Raw genomic sequence first — 20,650 nt, 5'->3', positions numbered from 1 at the left:
AAATATAACTCAGCAATATATATTAAAAGAATTATAGGGCGCCTGGGTGGTTCAGTCGTTAAGCATCTGACTTTGGCTCAGGTCATGATCTCATGGTTCGTGAGTTCGAGTCCCACACTGGGTGAGGGCGAGTCCCACAAGTCCCACATCAGGTGAGTTCAAGCCCTGCTTCGGGTGAGCCTCGCTTCTCTCTCTCTCTCTCCGTATCTCTCTCTGTCTCTCTCTGCCCCTTTCTCTCTCTCTCTCTCCGTATCTCTCTCTGTCTCTCTCTGCCCCTTTCTCTCTCTCTCTCTCTCTCTGCCCCTCGCTCACTTGTGCCCTCTCTCTCTCTCAAAAAAAAAAAAAAAAGAATTATACACCATATCCAACTGGGGTTTATTCTAGGAATGCAAGGCAGGTTCAATATTCAAAAATCAATCCATGTTATCCACCACATTAAGAGGATTTTTAAAATCACATGATCATATCAACGCATGTAAAAAACAGCATTTGACAAAATTCACTATTCATTCCTACAAAAAAAATATGAATAGAAACAGGAAGAGACAGGAACTTCTCAAACCTGATAAAGAGCATCTAAAACAAAACCGCAGCTAACATTACACTTAATGGTGAAAGACAAGATTAACCAGCAAGGCAAGAACGTCCATTCTCACAATTCTTATTCAACCTAGTGCTAGAAGTTCTAACCTGTGCAATAAGGCAAAAAATGGAAATGGAAGGCGTACAGAATAAAAAAGAAGAAAGAAAAAGTCCCTATTTACAGATGATATGATTGTCTATGTAGAAAAATCACAAAACTTTGGGGCTCCTGGGTGGCTCAGTCCGTTAAGCGTCCAACTCTTTATTTTGGCTCAGGTCATGATCTCACAGTCGTGAGGTAGAGCCCTCACATCAGGTTCCATGGGGCATGGAGTGTGCTTAAGATTCTCTCTCTCTCTCTCTCTCTCTCTCTCTCTCTCTCTCCCTATGCCCCTCCCCCATGCACACACGTACTCTTTTTCTCAAAACTTTTTTTTAAATCACAAAAAAATCTACAAAAAATAAAACTCCTAGGACTAATAATTGAATTCATCAAAGTCACAGGAAACAAAATATAATACAAAAATCAACTGTATTTCTATGTTAGCAATGAAAATGTGGACTCCAAAATAAAAAAAAATATATAAAACCATTTATAATCACTCAAAAAAATGAAATACTGACATATAAATCTAACAAACTATGTACAAAACTTGTAATAACTACAACAGACTGGCCATCTTGAGAAAAAAGAACACCGCGGGCCTCATGCTCTCTGATTTCAAACTATAATACAAAGCTATAGGAATCAAAACAGTGTGGCATTGGCATAAAAACAGACACACAGATCAATGGAACAGAATAGAGAGCTCAGAAATAAACCCACACACTTATGGCCAATTAATTTACGACAGAGGACCCAAGAATAGTCAGTGAAGAAAAAGGACAGTTTTTTCAATAAATGGTGTTGGAAAAACTGGGACAGCCACATACAAAAAAAAATGAAACTTTTTTTCAAAGTTTCACCATGCACAAAAATTAACTCAAAATGAATTAAAGACTTGAACCTAAAGCCTGAAACCATAAAACTCCAAGAAAACTTGGGCACTAAGCGCCACGGTAAAGATTTTTTGGATTTGACACCAAAAGCAAAGGCAACAAAAGTAAAAATAAACTACCGGTACCACACCAAAGTAAAAAGCTTCTGCACAGCAAAGGAAACCATCAACTAAATGAAAAGGCAAACTACCGAACGGCAGAAAATATTTGTAAAGCGTATATCTGATAAGGGGTTCATATCCAAAATATATGAATAACTCACACAACTCAAAGGCATAATAAAAAAAAATCCGATTTAAAAATGAGCAGAGGAGGGGCGCCTGGGTGGCTCAGTCAGTTAAGCGTCCGACTTCAGCTCAGGTCATGATTTCGAGGTTCATGAGTTCAAGCCCAGTTGGTGAGTTCGAGCCCCGTCTCAGGCTCTGTGCTGATGGCTCAGAGCTTGGAGCCTGCTTCGGATTCTGTGTCTCCCTCTCTCTCTGCCCCCCCCCCCCACTCGCGCACGCCCATGCGCGCGCTCTCTCTCTCTCAAAAATAAATAACATTGGGGCGCCTGGGTGGCACAGTCGGTTAAGCGTCCGACTTCAGCCAGGTCATGATCTCGCGGTCCGTGAGTTCGAGCCCCGCGTGGGGCTCTGGGCTGATGGCTCAGAGCCTGGAGCCTGTTTCTGATTCTGTGTCTCCCTCTCTCTCTGCCCCTCCCCCGTTCATGCTCTGTCTCTCTCTGTCCCAAAAATAAATAAACGTTGGAAAAAAAAAATTTTTTTAAATAAAAAATAATAAATAAATAACATTAAAAAATTTTTTATAAAAAAATGGGCAGAGGATCTGAGTAGACAGTTTCCAAAGAAGACATGCAGATACTCAACAAGTACATGAAAAGATGCTCAACGTCAGTAATCTAGGGGCACCTGCCTGGCTCATTTGGTAGAGCGTGTGACTCTTCATCTCAGGGCTGTGAGTTCGAACCCCACATTGGGCATGGAGCCTACTTTTAAAAAGAACCACTAATCATAGGAGAAATACAAATCGAAACCACATTAAGATATCACCCCACACCTGTTAGAATTGCTAGGCAGTGTCAAAAAGGCAAAAAATAACAAATGTCGATGAGGATGTGAAGAAAAGGGAATCCTTGCCCACCACTGGTAGGAACATAAACCGGTGCAGCCACTATGGAAAACAGTATGGAGGTTCATCAAAAAATTAAATATAGAACCATCATATCATCCAGCAATTCCACTTCTGAATATTTATCCAAAGGAAAAAAAACACTAACAAAGAAATATCTGCACCCCCATGTGCAGTAAAGCATTATTTACAATAGCCAAGATATGGAAACAACCGAGGTGCTTGTCCATCAACAGATGAACGGATAAAGAAAATATGGGGTGTGTGTGTGTGTGTGTGCATGGGCACACACACACAATGGAGTATTATTCAGTCATAAAAGAAAGGGGAAATCTTGCCATTTGCAAGAATGTGGATGGACCGTGAAGGCATTATGCTAAGTGAAATAAGTCAAGACAGGGAAAGATATAAACACTGTATGATCTCACTTACATGTGGGATCTAAAAGAAAAACAAGCTCACAGTACAGAGAACAGATTGGCAGTTGCCAGATGTGGGAGTAGGAGGTGGGCAAAATGGGTGAAGTCAAAGGTCAAATAAGTAACTCACGGAGATGTGACGTACAGCATGACGACCAGAGTTAATTATACTGTACTGAATATTTAAAAGTTGCTATGAGAGTACATCTTCAAAGTTCTCATCACAAGAAAAAAAATTCTATAACTCTGTACGGTGATGGATGTTAACTGGCTTTATTGTGGTGGCCGTTGTGCAAAACATACAAATATCAAATGATTATGTTGTACATTAATATAATGCTGTAAGTCAATTATACCTCAATTAAAAAAAAAGAGCATGGTACTGGTGAAAGAAGAGATAAATATATCAGTGTAACAAAAAGAAAGGAAATAGATTCACAAATATAATCCACTGATCTTTGACAAAAGAGCAAAGGCAATTCAATGGAGAAAACAAATAGGGTGGAAACTGGACATCCATATGCAAAAAAAAAAAGAACTCCAGACATAGTCCTTATACTTTTCACAAAAATTAACTCTAAATGGATCTTAGGATACAAAAATACTGATTCGAAGGGGCACATGCACCCTGATGTTTATAGCAGCATTATCAACAGGAACCAGACTATGGAAACAGTCCAAGAGTCCATCGACTGATGAATGGATAAAGAAGATGTGGTGTAAATATACAATGGAGTATTAGCCTCAAAAAGAATGAATCTTGCCATTTGTAATGACATGTGAAACGAAAGAAGTCAGTCACAGAAAGACAAATACCATATGATTTCACTGATCTGTGGAATTTAAAAAACAAAACAGATGAACATAGGGGAAGGGGAAAAAAAGAGAGGAAAGCAAACCATAAGAGATTCTTTTTTTTTTAATTTTTTTTAACATTTATTTATTTTTGAGACAGAGAGAGACAGAGCATGAATGGGGAAGGGTCAGAGAGAGGGAGACACAGAATCGGAAGCAGGCTCCAGGCTCCGAGCTGTCAGCACAGAGCCCGACGTGGGGCTTGAACTCACAGACCGTGAGATCGTGACCTGAGCCGAAGTCGGCCACTTAACCAACTGAGCCACCCAGGCGCCCCAAGAGATTCTTTTTTTAATGTTCATTATTTTGAGAGAGACAGAGCACAAGCGGAGGAGGAGCACAGAGAGGGGGGACAGAGGATCCGAAGCAGGCTCCGGGCTGACAGCAGAGAGCCCGATGCTGGCTCCAACTCACGAATGCGAGATCATGACCCGAGCAGAAGTCAGATGCTTAACCAACCATAAGAGACACTTACCTATAGGGGCACCTGGGTGGCTCAGTCAGTTGAGCGTCCGACTTTGGCTCAGCTCATGATCTCGAGGTTCGTGAGTTTGAGCCCCACATCGGGCTCTGGCTGACCGCTCAGAGCCTGGAGCCTGCTTCTGATTCTGTGTCTCCCCCTCTCTCTGCCCCTCCCCTGTTCGCGCTCTGTCCTTGTGTCAAAAATAAACAAACATTAAAAAAAAAAAGTTTAAAAAAAAAGAGACACTTACCTATAGAGAACAAACTGAGGACTGATATATATATCCCTATGCTTATTTCATTATTATTTATAATAGTCAAACTATGGAAACAACCTAAGTGTCGATCAATAAATAAATGGATAAAGAACGGGGCGCCTGGGTGTTTCAGTCGGTTAAGCGTCAACTTCAGCTCAGGTCATGATCTTGCATGGGTTCAAGCCCCACGTTGAGCTCTGTGCTGACAGCTCAGAGCCTGGAGGCTGCTTCGGATTCTGTGTCTTCCCCTCTCACTCTCTGCCCCTCCCCCACTCGTGCTGGCCCTCTCATAAATAAATAAACTTTAAAAAAAAAGAAAAGAGGGTGCTTGGGTGGCTCAGTCGGTTGAGCGTCGGGCTTTGGCTCAGGACATGATATCGCAGTTCGTGAGTTCGAGCCCCACGTCAGGCTCTGTGCTGACAGCTTGGAGCCTGGAGCCTGCTTCAGGTTCTGTGTCTCCCTCTTTCTCTGCCCCTCCCTTGCTCATGCTGTCTCTCTCTGTCTCTCAAAAATAAATAAAACATTAAAAAAAATTTATAAAAAATAAATAAATAAAAGAAAAAAAAATAAATGGATATTAGACATATATGCAAAATGTAAAACTATAAAACTTCTACAAGATAACAAGGGAAAATCTAAGTGACTCGGGTCTGGAGATGTTCTAAAATACAACATCAAAAGCATGATTCATAAAAGGAAAATTGACAAGTTGGACTTTATTAAGATTTTAAAATTCTGCTCTATGAAAGACACTGTGGGGTGCCTGCCTGGGAGGCTCAGTTGGTTAAGCATCCAACTCTTGATTTCAGCTCAGGTCATGATCTCACGGTTCGCGAGATCAAGCCCCACGTCGGATTCCAAGCTGACAAGCGTAGGAGCCTGCTTGGGATTCTCTCTCTCTGTCTCTCTCTGCCCCTCCCCAGCTCGCTCTCTCTGTCTCTCAAAATAAATAAATAACCTTTTTTTTTTTAAAAGGGACACCATTAAGAAAATAAAGAGACAAGCCTAAGAATGAGAGAAAAGTATTTGCAGAACACATGTCTGATAAGGGACTTGTATTTAAAATATACAAACAGGGGCGCCTAGGTGGCTCAGTCGGTTGAGCGGCCGACTTCAGCTCAGGTCATGATCTCACAGTCCGTGAGTTTAAGCCCCGCGTCGGGCTCTGTGCTGACAGCTCGGAGCCTGGAGCCTGTTTCGGATTCTGTGTCTCCCTCTCTCTGACCCTCCCCCGTTCATGCTCTGTCTCTCTCTGTCTCAAAAATAAATAAACGCTAAAAAAAATAAATAAATAAAATAAAATAAAATAAAATAAAATAAAATAAAATAAAATAAAATATACAAACAACTTGGGGCGCCTGGGTGGCTCAGTCGGTTAAGATTCCGACTTCGGCTCAGGTCATGATCTCGCGGTCCGTGAGTTCAAGCCCCGTGTCAGGCTCTGTGCGGACAGCTCAGAGCCTGGAGCCTGTTTCAGATTCTGTGTCTCCCTCCCTCTCTCACCCTCCCCCGTTCATGCTCTGTCTCTGTCTCAAAAATAAATAAAACGTTAAAAAAAAATTTTTTAAATATACAAACAACTCTTAAAACTCAACACTAAGGAAACAACCAATCCAATTAAAAAAATGGACAAGATCTGAGTAGACACTTGACTGAAGAAGATATACAGATGGCATATGAGCACGTACAAACTACGTTCACCGTCATTTTTCATTAGGGAATTGCAAATCAAAACAAGGAAATACCATCACACACCTACTAGAATGGTTAAAATCCAAAAACCCAACAACACCAAATGCTGACGAGGATGTGGGGCAACAGGAATGCTCTCGTCCATTGCTGGTGAGAATGCAAAATGGTGAAGAACTTGGGAAGACAGCTTGGCAGTTTCTCACAAAGCCAGTCTTACCATACGACCTATCGTTGCACTCCTAGTTATTTACCCAAGTGAATTGGAAACTTACATCGACACAAAAACCTGCATATAGGGGCGGCTGGGTCAGTGGGTTGAGCGTCTGCCTCTTGATTTCAGCTCAGGTCACGATGCCAGTGTCTTGGGATAGACTCCAGCACTGGGCTCCTCTACCTCTCCCCGTCTCGTGCACACACATGCTCTCTCTCTCTCTCTCTCTCTCTAAAAAAATTAGAACTAAAATAAAATAAAAACCTGAATATAAATGTTGATAGCAGCTTTACTCATAATTGCCAAGAACTGGGAACAGCTAAGATGTCCTTCAATAGGTGAATGGACAGGCAAACTGTGGCACATTCATACAATGGAATATTATTCAGTGGTAAAAACAAATGAGTTATAGGGGTGCCTGGGTGGCTCAGTTGGTTAAGTGTCGGACATGGGTCCGACTCTTGATTTCGGCTCAGGTCACCATCTTGATGTTGGTTCAGGTCATGATCTCATGGTTCGTGAGATTGAGTCCCGCGTTGGATTCTATGCTGACAGCACGGAGCCTGCTTGGGATTCTCATTCTCTCTCTCTCTCTCTCTCTGCATCTCCCCTTCGCACTCGCTCACTCTCTCTCTCTCTCTCAAAAATAAATAAACATTTAAAAGAATAATGGGGAAACTGTAGGGGAATACAGAGCGGTAATGGACCTGCATGTACTCTTTTCTCAATTATTCTGCAAATCTAAAACTGTACTACAGAAATTAAGTCCATTAATTGTTTGAAATGCACTTAGCATACAATCCAGCAATTGTCATTCATCTCCTCCAAAATCCTCACACAAACGATCACAGGATCTTTATTCATAATAGCCCAAAACTGGAAACAACCCAGATTCCCTTCAACTAGAGGTTGGTTAAACAAACTGCAGTACATTTATACCATGGAATACTGCTCAGCAAGAAAAAAGAACAAGCTATTCGTAAATGCAACAACCTGCATGAATCTCCGGAGAATTACGCTGAGTAAAATCCAGTCCCAAAAGGTTACATGGTGTATGATTCCACTCCTATGTCATGCTTGATATGACAAAATTACAGAATGAGACCACAGATTAGTGACAGCCAGGAGTCAAGGAGGGAGTAGGGGGAGGAAGGAAGTGGCTACTAAAAGGCAAGATGAGGGGCGCCTGGGTAGCTCAGTGGGTTAAGCGCCCGACTTCCGCTCAGGTCATGATCTCGCGGTCCGTGACTTTGAGCCCCGCGTTGGACTCTGTGCTGACAGCTCGGAGCCTGGAGCCTTCTTCAGATTCTGTGTCTCCCTCTCTCTCTGCCCCTCACCCACTTGCGCTCTGTCTCTCTCTCTCTCTCAAAAGATAAATAAACATTTTAAAAAATGTAAAAGGCAAGATGAGGGGGTCCTTGTGGTGATGGAAATGTTCCATATGTCAATAGCCTGGCTGTGATACTGTACCAAGGTTTTGCATGATGTTCCCATTGGAGAAAAGTGTGTAAATGGTACATTGCATTTGAATCTACAATGATCTCAAAATTAAAATTTACCTTAAAAAAATAAAAGAAAAAATGTGTTAAGTAGGCTCCTCCTCCTTACCTCAAAGGATCTGCCAGGCTGTCCTGGAACCAGGGCAGGGAACCTCTGGGGTGATTTCCCAGTAGCTGGCATGTTCACCCTGGGTCTCAGCCCACCTTCCAAAGCTGGAGGGGAGTCTGTATGTGGGCTGCGGTCAGAATGAATGGAAGATCCCGCAGCCTCCAGTAAGGAGGAAACTCAACAGCTCCACGGGGACACCAAGAAATCCTAAAAGGACAGTATCCATGTCATCAGTGTCATTCTACATTCACACCACAAAATTCAGCACCGCCCACTCTGAGTGTTAGGGTGGATTATGAAAACAACCATGATATCTGAAGTCACACTGATGACCTCAGAGTCCTTGATTCTGGGGTGGCTCCCTAGGGAGCTTCACACCTTACCTAGCCAGCCTACTCCTCGATTCCAGGTTCAGGGTAGATCGGGGTTTGTGGGGAGGGCAGAATTGGGGCAACAAATGGTGCTAAAGCCCTATGAGGTGGACAGAGGAAGGACTTGTCCATGGGGACCTAGTGGGTGACCGCGGAGGCAGGAAACCTGGAAACCTGAATGAAAGGTCTCTCTTCTGCCCTCTTTAATTATTTTGCCATTTATAGGGTGAAAAATCCCTCTTAAATTTTCTACAGGAAGCTCTTAACCTCTTCTTTCCAGAAGATGATTCAACATTAATGTTATTTATTAATCAATCCATGGGGGGGGGGGGAATGCTGCTATTAAATTACACCAGAAAAGCATTTGACACCATTCTGCAGATATTACTAATAAAACTCCAACTAAAACTAGGGAAGAAGTAAATCACTTAAATATCACAAAAAATCATCTACCAAGCATAGCCCTGAAATATTATGCTAAAAAGTAAAATGATGACGCTATTGCCATTAAAATTACGAACAAGATAGGGATGCCTGACACGACTCAAAATTGTTTTGCTGGCTCTATGAGAGATGAAACAAGGAGAATAAATGTTGCAAGTTAATAGAAATGTGGCTTTCCTTGCCAGTGATACGATTTTACACAAAGAAAACCTGACACTACTAGCATTCAGAGCAGTTTGATAAGGGGCTGGATACCAGATAAAATTATAAGAGCAGGTAATTTTTCCTCTGTAATGGCAACAATAATCAAACAAATGAAAACGGGAAAACAAAAATCCATTAATAATGATAGCAAGAAATACACAAAATATACTTAAGGAGTTGGACGAGTATGATTTAAACAAAAATTGACAAATATAAAATAGTCACACAGATATACCATATCCTTGGATAAGAAAATGCAATAAAAATGTCAACCCTGCCAAAAGCATTATATTAAAGTAACGTAAAGAATAAACAAAAAAGAAACACAAAACTCAATAATAGTAAGATGGTGTGTACATAATGTGTGGAATGCAGCTAAAGAGATTCTTCAAGAGCAATTCACGTTCTACATGGTTTTTAACAATGAAGAAAGGGTGAACATTCATGAAGTAACGTCTCGACTTAAAAAGTTACAGAGAAAATGGTACAGATAAGAGTAGAAATTAATAGAAAACAAAGGTGCATCAGAGAGGATGAACAAGGCCAAAAGTTGGTTCTTTGTGAAGGCTAATAAGATTAGCAAATCTCTGGGGAGACTGATAAGGAAAAACCTAAACACACACTCTATTAATACTTGACAACAAGAAGCAGCAAGCTATCTAAAAACCTGACCACCCCAGAATCCCCTATCCCTGACCTGCACAGATTCCTATTCACCAGATTCCTTAACTCCCCACCAATGGACCTCACAAACTGACAATTCATCATTCCCAAAAGCCAACAAAGCCATCACCTCAAAAATCACTGATGACTGTCACGCCACAAAACCTCGTGCACTCGCTTTAGCGTCGCGCGCCAACAGGACTTAAACGTCCTCTGAGGGCCACTTCCGTTTCCTGTCCTCACCCCTGACCGTGCCCCTTCTGCGTGGTTGTTCTCGCACACGATCGTAAGGGCTGTGATGCTGTGGTCTACTCACTCCGAGCAAGGTGCAGTTAGAGATCGGCAGAGACTTTGTCCACGAGTGGCGTTGTTGGGCGAGGAATATGGCTGTGCCCAGGCTTTCCTCCATGGGGGCCGCCATCTTAGCGCCCATTCCGTACAGTGGGCTGTTCCACCGAAGGCGGGGGCGGGGGGGGGGGCGTTGTTCAGGGGTAGAAACCTTCTGAAGGCAAGCATTCCAGAAGAGCTGGTCTTTGGAACTGGGTTCTATAGGTCTGTGCAAACGTGACAGAAGCAGAGGTGCCGGGGGCAGGGGAGATGTGCCCTCATCTTCAAGGGAGATACCACTGAGGAGAGGGGTAAAAGTCAAGATTAGTTTCCCCCTGGAAGATGTCACTCAGAGGAAAGGAGAGTTTAAAATGGTACAGTCCCCCTCCTGACAGATACCTCTGGGCAAGAAAGGGAAGGAGTCGGGGTGGTATAGTCCTCTCCTTGGAGATACCACTGGAAAGAGGGGGGAAACTCAGGTTATTGTTGATCCCCCCTCCTGGGCGATACCACTGGAGAAGAGTGGGGAGAGGCATGGTGGTACATTGTTTTGATGTGCTGGAATTGGTATCGAGGGGAATTGAATCCCCCTCAATCTCCATTACCTCCATTACCCCACTAAAATGACAGTGGCTAGAAATAAATAATAATAACAATAGCCTTTGATATGGACAACTAATATTTTTTTCAATATATGAAATTTATTGTCAAATTGGTTTCCATACAACACCCAGCGCTCATCCCAAAAGATGCCCTCCTCAATGCCCATCACCTACCCTCCCCACCCTCCCACCCTCCATCAACCCTCAGTTTGTTCTCAGTTTTTAAGAGTCTCTTATGCTTTGGCTCTCCCCCACTCTAACCTCTTTTTTTTTTCCTTCCCCTCCCCCATGGGTTTCTGTTAAGTTTCTCAGGATCCACATAAGAGTGAAAACATATGGTATCTGTCTTTCTCTGTATGGCTTATTTCACTTAGCATCACACTCTCCAGTTCCATCCACGTTGCTACAAAGGGCCATATGTCATTCTTTCTCATTGCCACGTAGTACTCCATTGTGTATATAAACCACAATGTCTTTATCCATTCGTCAGTTGGTGGACAGTTAGGCTCTTTCCACAATTTGGCTATTGTTGAGAGTGCTGCTATGAACATTGGGGTACAAGTGCCCCTATGCATGAGTACTCCTGTATCCCTTGGGTAAATTCCTAGCAGTGCTACTGCTGGGTCATAGGGTAGGTCTATTTTGAATTTTCTGAGGAACCTCCACACTGTTTTCCAGAGTGGCTGCACCAGTTTGCATTCCCACCAACAGTGCAAGAGGGTTCCCGTTTCTCCACATCCTCTCCAGCACCTACAGTCTCCTGATTTGTTCATTTTGGCCACTCTGACAGGCGTGAGGTGATATCTGAGTGTGGTTTTGATTTGTAATTCCCTGATGAGGAGCGACGCTGAGCATCTTTTCATGTGCCTGTTGGCCATCCGGATGTCTTCTTTAGAGAGGACAACTAATATTTTTAAGCAAATTGTTAATAGAAAAATATTTAGAAAACGTTATAAGCTTACTTTCGCTGAAACTACATCTCCAAGACACGCCCCCAACTCCTCCTGTCAACCAGGTTGCAGCCGCTTAGCCTCTCTTATATGGGAATTTAGGAGTTACTACTTACTCTTGGGAGAGAAGAGAGGATTCTAGGGGTTCTTCACCTCTGAACCCTTATCTTAAACATTCTTCGAAACCTACTCCTGGGGCACCTGGGTGGCTCAGTTGGTTAAGCGACCAACTCCTGATTTCCGCTCAGCTCAAGATCTTGTGGTTTGTGAGTTCGAGCCCAGCGCCGGGCTCTGTGCTGACAGCATGGCGCCTGCTTGGGATTCTCTCTCCCTCTCTCTCTGCCCCTTTCCCACGCACGCACTCTCTCTCAAAAAATGAATAAGTAAACTTAAAAAAAATAAAACCTATTTCTACATGTAACCGTCCTGCAGGCCTTCTCTGACAAGAGGTGGAGGGCTCTTTTCCCTGCTGAAGGCATTTCAAACACAACAGATTTGTGTTGTGTGCTAAGCCTAGTTAGCTTGGGCGTGGATTGCTGTGTGTCCTAAGGATCTTCTCTCTGGGCCTCAGTGCAACAATCTGGAGAGTTAGAGTGTCAGCCTCTCGGAATTTGTGAATTGACTGGAAGACAGAGTAGCAAATGTGAGAACATTGCTGTAAGACACACACTTCTAAAGAAATTTCCAAAACTTATTATTGTCATGACTTTTGGCCAACAACTCAAATCCTAGATTCCGCTAACCTCCACCATCGATGCCTCCTGGGCTGATCTCAAACCTGGGCCTTTCTTAACTCTACCAATACCTATGTTGCATTCTTCTGATGTAAATTCATGTGTTCTATTAATGATTTCATCATCTGTGTCCCTGTATTCTGACCATGAATCCAAGATGCTCTTTTATCATATGTGCCCTTTTTTGATAGACAAAGAGACTAGTCATATGTTAATTTTCCACTATCAATGCCTCTCTGATCCGTGTCTCAACTATTGGACCATGGTTAACTTTTCTACCACCAATTTCCTTTTGATTAGACTTCCAAAACAGACATATGTTGCAGAGGGTCTGGGTTCCAGTTCAAACCAGAGGGGAAATGGTGTTTGAAGGATAGCAGAGGCCCAATTTCAAGAACTGGACCTGAGGACCATTGAAGGTAGAGGTTCATTCACGGTGGAAGGCTGCTGACAAGACTGGGCTAACGGCCTGTAAAACAAGATGGGGATTTCTGGCAAAATCATTAACAGATGTTTTTAGATCAAACCAGGGAGATTGATGATGCTGAAAATTTCATATTTGCCTAAGATATGGACATGGAAGAGTTAATGGAGGCCCAAGGTTCAAGGTCAGAAGTGATGGTTTGTCACTTCAGAGATGAGATGAGAAAAGATTGAGGCTTCCATATTGTTCTCTCTCTCCCTCTCTCTCTCTCGCTCCATCCCTCATATCACTCACGCAGGGAGAAGCCAGCTGCTATGTCATAATGACACTCAGGCAGCCTTTGAAAAGTGGCCCATGTGCCAACCATGCCTACCAGTAGCCAGTGAGGAACTGAGTCTCCTAGCCTATAGCCATATGAATGAGCCAGCCTCCAGCCTCAGGTGACTATAGCCCCAGCCAACAACCTGACCGTAACATCAGTTAGAGACCTTAAGGCAGGATCTGTAAGCCAAGCCACTCCCAAGTTCTTAACCCCACAGACACTGTGAGATAATAAATGTTTTCTTTAAGCTTCTATGTTTCAGGGTAATTGGTTACCTACTAATATCTATTATCTACTAATGAGATATTAGACACAGCAATAGATAACTAATACAGGCATCTAAAGTTTTGGTATTTTGTTCATCATGGATTTTTGCATTAATTTTGACTTCTGAAAACATTGCACTAAAATGTTATTTATCTCAATTACTGAGGTTTTCTGGTACTCCCTTACATTTTGCACTTTGAGGTGCGTGCCTCATCCTTGTCCCAAACCTGCTGGGAAAACTTTTTCTCTAAAATCATAGACTATCAGAAACGTGGCTATTTGAAATTATATCAATAAGAATCAAACATCCTCCTGGTGCCTGAAGGATCCAAGTCACTTTAACATAGAGGAACAGCTTCACTTTCCAGCCCATGTTCAGAGGCTCAAATAAGGGGCAACTGGAGTCAACGTGTCTCATCTATTTTTACTTTAGTGCTTCTAAATAAAAAGGCCCCTGAATCCACTTCACCGTCCAGACTGAACATTGACTCTTTTACATACCAACTTGCTTTGCTTTGGGCTGATCAAAACCCTGCTTCCTTTGAATTTTAACTAAACTCAGCTCTTCCCCCAAATCCTGCAGTGATCCCATTTCCCCCTTTGTTTGCCAAGACTAGGGTGATCTACCATCCCTGTTGGCCCAAGACTGAGGGATTTACCGAGACGAGGGACAATCATTGCTAAAACTACGAAAGTCACAGGCAAACCTGAACAAGTTGGCCACCCTAGGTGAGATCCCCCGCAGTTCTCATGGTGTGTGGTCTCCCTTGCTGCAGCCAGTTAATAAACCCATTATGGTCAAACTATGGATGTGACCCTGGTGGTCTTTATCAGGTAGGCTTTATCAAGGTCATTAAGTTTGGAAGGGTTCACCGAGGTCAAGTTTGAGATCAGTCCTAATTTAACAGACCTGGGTTGAAGCTCCAGATCAAAGGGGCATTGATTAAGAAATAATTAATTGAAGGCTGAATGCTAAACCATGCCAGAAAAGCATTGATAGTGGAAGAGTTATCAGAGCTCTGAGTCAGACTGGAACCATAGTAAATAGGGTTGGAAATTGGTCCAGGGTGATAGAAATGTCAACAAGGGCTTGGATTTTAGATTTTGACCAGAGTCATCTATGAAGCTGGATTAGATAACAAATGACCAGTTCAAGTGCCAACCGGATGAACAGCGGTGGTGGAAGAGTTAACCGCAACCAGCAATTTGAGCTCTCTTGTCTAGACCCAGTCCGTGGGTTGCAGATAAATGGTACAGCTGGCCAATGGCTGTGTAGGAGAGGTGGGGTCTCGTTTCTAGTGGCCAATGAGATGAAGCAGCAAGCCTGTTACTAGGGAGAAGCCCCTGTTGCTATGTGCCGAGTAGGAGAGTCAGGGTCTAGCCTGACTAGCTACAGACAAATAGTTAGCCAATGACTGCAGGAGAAGTTGGACTTCAGCCTCCTCAGCCTATGGTAAACTGTTACCATGTAGCAACCCCCAATGCCAAGTGAAATGAGGCGGCCAAAGTGACACCTGAGAAGCTGTAGACAGAAGGTGCAGTTAACGAATGGCTGAGCAGAAGAATCAGGCTCTGGCCTCCCCACTCAAATAAGGCTGCTGGGTCTGTAAATCAGCAAAAGTCTCCATTGTCCAATGCAGGGAGGGGGCAGGGCATAGTCTGAGGGGGTATAGATAGATGATGCTATGGAAGGGAAGTGGAAGTGGGCGGGGGCAAGGCCTGAGATTGCTTTGGACAGAGGGTGCGGCTGGCCAATGACTCCGTGTGAGAGGCAGGGTTTGGTTTCCATGGCCAGCAAAATGTGAGCATCCGTGTTACTACGCAGAAATAACCCTGCTGTTCCAAATGACACCAATAAGAATGAAGCCTCTCACTCTTGCCTAGAGAATCTAAATCACTTTGATGCAAAACAGCAGCCTCAACCCAAGTGGAAGAGGAGGAGGAGGAAACTTGGCATGAGGGGCTGCAGACAGGTGACACATTAAAAAGAAAAAGAAACAAATGAAATGTAATGATGGGTTTTATTTAAACTACAAAGCCAAAACATTATCATTTCAACTTGTAGTCAACCTTTAAAATTACTAATGGGATATTTGGCATTCTTTTGGTTGTAATAAGTCTGAGAAGTCAGATGCACTTGCAACATGTCACAGAATACTAAATTTTCACCAGAAATATTTGATGTGTATTTAGATTTCATAAAATTTACATTTGAAAACAGATTAATACTCACAAATTGGTCCCAACATATGTTAAATGTTTTCCAATAATTGGGGCGCCTGGGTGGCTCAGTTGGTTAAGCGTCCGACTTCGGCTCAGGTCATGATCTCGCAGTTTGTGGGTTCGAGCCCCGTGTCGGGCTCTGTGCTGACAGCTCAGAGCTTGGAGCTTGTTTCGGACCCTGTGTCTCCCTCTCTCTCTCTGCCCCTCCTTTGCTCACGCTCTGTCTCTGCCTCTCAAAAATGAATAAATGTTAAAAAAAAAAATTTTAAGTTTTCCAATAACTGAATTGTCTATTTTAAATGTTTAGTTAATAAAAATAAATACAATTTAAAATTCAATTCTCAGTCTCACTTGCTTCATCTCAAGTGCTGAATAACCACATGTGGCTAGTGTCTGCCATATCACGTGGCACAATTCTAGACAATGTGCCACTGGTGGTGGTCAAGTTAAACAGGCATGGTTTTGTTTTGTTTTTTTTTAATTTATTTTCAACGTTTTTATTTATTTTTGGGACAGAGAGAGACAGAGCATGAACGGGGGAGGCGCAGAGAGAGAGGGAGACACAGAATCGGAAACAGGCTCCAGGCTCCGGGCCATCAGCCCAGAGCCCGACGCAGGGCTCGAACTCAGGGACCGCGAGATCGTGACCTGGCTGAAGTCGGACGCTTAACCGACTGCGCCACCCAGGCGCCCCTAAACAGGCATGGTTTTGAGTTGTAGACCACGTAGGCATGGGCGGTAGAAGAGCTCATAGAGACCAGGGTTGAAGATCTGTAAAAGATCAACAAAAGATTGTTGACAGAAGTCCACGTTCAAGGACAGAATAAAGTAGCACTAATGGTGGAAGAGTTAACAGAAGCTTGGGTTTGAGTTCAGACCTGAGGTGTGGATGGTTAAAAAATAGAAGTTTCCAGGGGCACCTGGGTGGCTCAGTCGCTTGAGCATCGTACTTTGGCTCAGGTTGTGATCTTGCGGTTCGTGAGTTCAAGCCCCACATCGGGCCCGCTGCTGTCAGCCGGTTAGCGCGGAGCCCGCTTCAGATCCTCTGACCCCTCTTTATGCCCCTCCCCCCACTTGCACTCTCCCCAAAATAAATAAATATTAAAAAAAAATAGAAGTTTCCAGTCCCAACAAGATAGCATAGACCCATTTCTCCCTGTTCCCTCTTGCTAAGTACAACTATCAACCCTAGAAATGAAAGAAGAAAACATCAAAAGAAAAGGGATGAAGGGTGGTAAAAAAAAAAAAAAAAAAAAAAGTGAATTCATTTAGGATCCCAGGAATGGAGGTACAGCACAACTGAAGGGCATCTTATATTCCCCCTGATGTGGAAATGTTGGGGTTCGGAGCTGACGGCCAAGAAAGAATTCTTGAGATGTCTTCGGTGCAAAAAGGCGGTTTTATTGGGGTGCCTGGGTGGCACAGTTAAGTGTCTGACTCCTCATCTGGGCTCAGGTTCGTGAGTTCGAGCCCTGCATCGGGCTGCGTGCTGATGTCATAGAGCCTGCTTGGGATTCTGTCTCCCTTTCTCTCTGCTCCTACAGTGCCTGTGCTCATTCTCTCTCAAATAAATACATTTTTTTTTTAAAAAGGTGGTTTTATTAAAGCATGGGGACAGAATCCACCAGCAGAAAGAGCTGCATTAGGGTGTGAAGAGTGGCCAATTATATACTTTCAAGCTGAGAGGAGATTAGAGACAGCACAAATCTCCAAGGTATTTTGGAAACAAGGTTTCCAAGGCCCTGAGGGGGCCAGCTATTGTTAGGAAAAGGTCACTTATTAATGTTTAGTAAAACCTCAGTCATGAGACCCTTCAGATGTTAATCAGTGAGCCATATGCTTGGAGTATGATTGCCAACATACATCTTGTTGGAATAAAGATAAAGGAAATTTCCAAAGGGATTTGTATGTTTAGAGTAGACTCACAGGATCTTGGGGGATTGGGCTAAGATTGCCTTTTGCCCTTAGCAAAGTATCAACATCCAGGCAGCTGAGGTACAGAGGAAGGTCATTTTTTCTTTTTTAAGTTTTATTTATTCATTTATTGGAGAGAGAGGGGTGGGGGAGAATCCCAAACAGGCTCCGCACTGTCAGCACAGAACCCAATGTGGGACTCGAACTCATGAGCTGTGAGATCATGAGCTGAGCTGAAAATCAAGAGTCAGACGTTTAACTGACTGAGCCCCCCAGGCACCCCCCCAGGTCATTCTGCCTGTTTCAAGGACTTGTCAGTGGGCTGTAAGTAGTAAGGCAATTTAATTTTTTCTTTTGCCTTTGTGTCCCATATCATCACCCACCCAACAGAAGGCAACTTGGGCCCAGCATTTCCTGACATCCAACCGAGCAACATGAGGCAGCTTAAGTAGGTTCATTTCTCCCCTGGATCAAATGGAAGTCCCTCTGACTACACGAGGCAATCCCAGTAACCACAAGGGGATGGATTGGGAGCCGGTTTATAATAAGAGAGAAGTTCTCTCTTTCTCTACTGGGCCTGAGACTGCCCTCTCCCACCAGCCTTGCCACAGGCAGGGGGAAGCTGTAGGACGGATGCAGCCACAGCAAGAGGAAAACTTCTTTTACCTTGAAGGCCTCCCAGACCTGAGATTTTCTTCTCCCAACAGGAAGCACAAGGCAAGTGGGTGAAATCAGCACGAAGAATCCAAGCAGGCAGCCAGACCTGGAAAACCTGTCACGTGACCGGAGATAATGGGGCAGGCAGGAGGAACCAGCAAAAGGGACTCAGCCACAACAAGCATCCTGGCCCCGATGCCACTTTGACCTTGCAGGCCTACGATTCCCCTTCAGCAACCATAAGGCACTGGTCACAGGAGCCCATCATATCCCTCTACCACGGGGGGGACACCCGGAGGTCTGGCTTGTAGAAATCTTTTCCACCCCCTCAGGCATAAACCAGCAGAAATAAATGGAACCCCCAGAGATACCAGATAGACCAAGCAGATGAAAATAACACCACAAATTTTCTGAAAAATAAACTTCCAGGGCGCCTGGATGGCTCAGCCGGTTAAGCGTCCCACTTTGGCTCAGTTCATGATCTCACGAGTCACGAGTTTGAGCCCCGAGTTGGGCTCTGTGCTGACAGCGGGGAACCTGCTTGGGAGTCTCCCTTTCTCTCTCTCTCTCCCCCTCCCCCACTTGTGCTCCCTCTTTCTCTCAAAATAAATACATAAACTTAAAAAAAAGAAAGAAAAACAAACTTCCATTGGAACTATGACACAAAAACTAGGTCAAAACCTTCATGCTAAACCAGGTAACAGGGTGCTGAAATAAAAGATTTTAATAGGACCCAGAGTCTCCTAACATCATAGACAAATGCCCAGGATACAATGGAAAATTATCCATCATTCCAAGGACCAAGAAAATCACAACTTGAATGAGGAAAGACAATCAACTGACGCCAGCAGTGAGATGACTCAGAATTTCAGATTATCAGACAAGGACTTTAAAGCAGTTATCATCAGATGCTTCAACAATCAATTCTACATTCCACAAACTCTCTTAGAACACATGCAAAACAAGAAAAACCTCAGCAAAGAAACAGAAGCTGTTTTTTAAACACCCAATGGAAATTACAGCACTGAAAAATACAATAAAAGAGATGAAAAACTCACTGGATGGGCTTTGCAAAAAACAAAATCCATCTGAGTAAATTTAACGCTCTCATCGGCTTTATTCAATGATTCCTGAATCTAGCGGTCCATCCAGCAAATACAAAGGATCTGCACAAACTAGAAGATTTTTTATAAGTATTAGGAGGCAGGACAAGGAAGTTACTAGAGAGCAAATTGTTTCAGGCAAGGTCACCTTCCTTTGGGGGTCTACGAGCAATTACCTCACTAGTGCTGACCAGGAAATTCCAGACTGACTGGTTTAGATTACATCCCAGGGAAAGACTGAAACTACAATTAGGTTAGCTATTAAGTCTCCATTTGGTGATGAGGGTTTAGCACAAATGACTCCATTTGGGGCCTGTTGTCCTTTTTTTCATAGCCTTAGGAGTGGAGTGGAGATGACAGAAGATAGTATCAATACATTTGAAAGCTGATCAAGAGAATCAATCCAATCATAACAACAGAGAGGAAATTGACGGAAAATATTGAACTATGAGACAATAACAAAAGACGTAGCATTCATTATCATGGAAGTCCCAGAAGTATGAAAGACAGTGAGGCCAAAATAGTATTTGGGTGTTTGTTTGTTTGTTTGTTTTAAGATTTTATTTTTACGTAATCTCTACACCCAACGTGGGGCCCGAACTCAGAACCCCAAGATCAAGAGTCACGCGCTCTTTCAACTGAGCCCCCAAAGGAGTATATGAAGTAATGAAATGTTCCAAATTTGGCAAAAGACACAAACCTACAGATCCACGAAGCCGAGGCAATCTCAACAGGATAAACCCCCAAAAAAGTTCACATCAAGATATATCATAACTAAACTTTTGAAAACTAAAGACAATGAAAATATCTTGAAAGCAACCAGAGACAAAGCATTGCCTCTAAGGGAACACCAATTTAAATGACAGCAGATTGGAGATGCCTGGGTGGCTCAGATGGCTTAGCATCTGACTCTGGGTCTGGGTCGCAGCTCAGGTCTTGATCACAGGGTCATGAGTTCAAGTCTCACTTTGGGTTCCATGCTGGTCATAAAGCCTACTTAAAAAATAAATAAATAGGGGTGCCTGACTGGCTCAGTCAGTTAAGCGTCCAACTTCGATTCAGGTCATGACCTCAAGGTTCATGGGTTCAAGCCTCGTGTTGGGCTCTGTGCTGACAGCTCAGAGCCTGGAGCCTGCTTCGGATTCTGTGTCTCCCTCTCTCTCTCTGCCCCTCATGCTCTGTCTCTCTCTCCCTCAAAAATAAACAAACCTTAAAAATTTTTTAAATAA

At 43.4% G+C, this 20,650-nt stretch overlaps 1 protein-coding gene across 5 annotated transcripts in view; it reads right to left on the bottom strand.

The window, feature by feature from the left end:
• The window catches only part of ZNF157 (zinc finger protein 157), a 39,747-nt gene extending 29,152 nt beyond the window's left edge, over positions 1–10,595 (bottom strand). For 3 of the 5 annotated variants that reach the window (XM_023249288.2, XM_019823383.3, XM_011291659.4), the window contains exons 1-2: positions 10,029–10,207; positions 8,217–8,423 (exon numbers count right to left, since the gene is read on the bottom strand). Coding sequence is in view for 2 of the 5 variants with exons in the window: in XM_011291659.4 (XP_011289961.1) it covers positions 8,217–8,288 (72 nt within the window). In the remaining 3 variants the exon portion in view is untranslated. The other 2 variants (XM_045050944.1, XM_019823385.3) reach the window with 2 other exon arrangements.
• Positions 10,596–20,650: the final 10,055 nt, after the last annotated feature.

Source organism: Felis catus, chromosome X, assembly GCF_018350175.1.
Source record: "Felis catus isolate Fca126 chromosome X, F.catus_Fca126_mat1.0, whole genome shotgun sequence".
Lineage (NCBI taxonomy): Eukaryota > Metazoa > Chordata > Mammalia > Carnivora > Felidae > Felis > Felis catus.
Note: the sequence above shows the minus strand (reverse complement) of the source record. Positions and strands in the feature narration are given on the sequence as shown.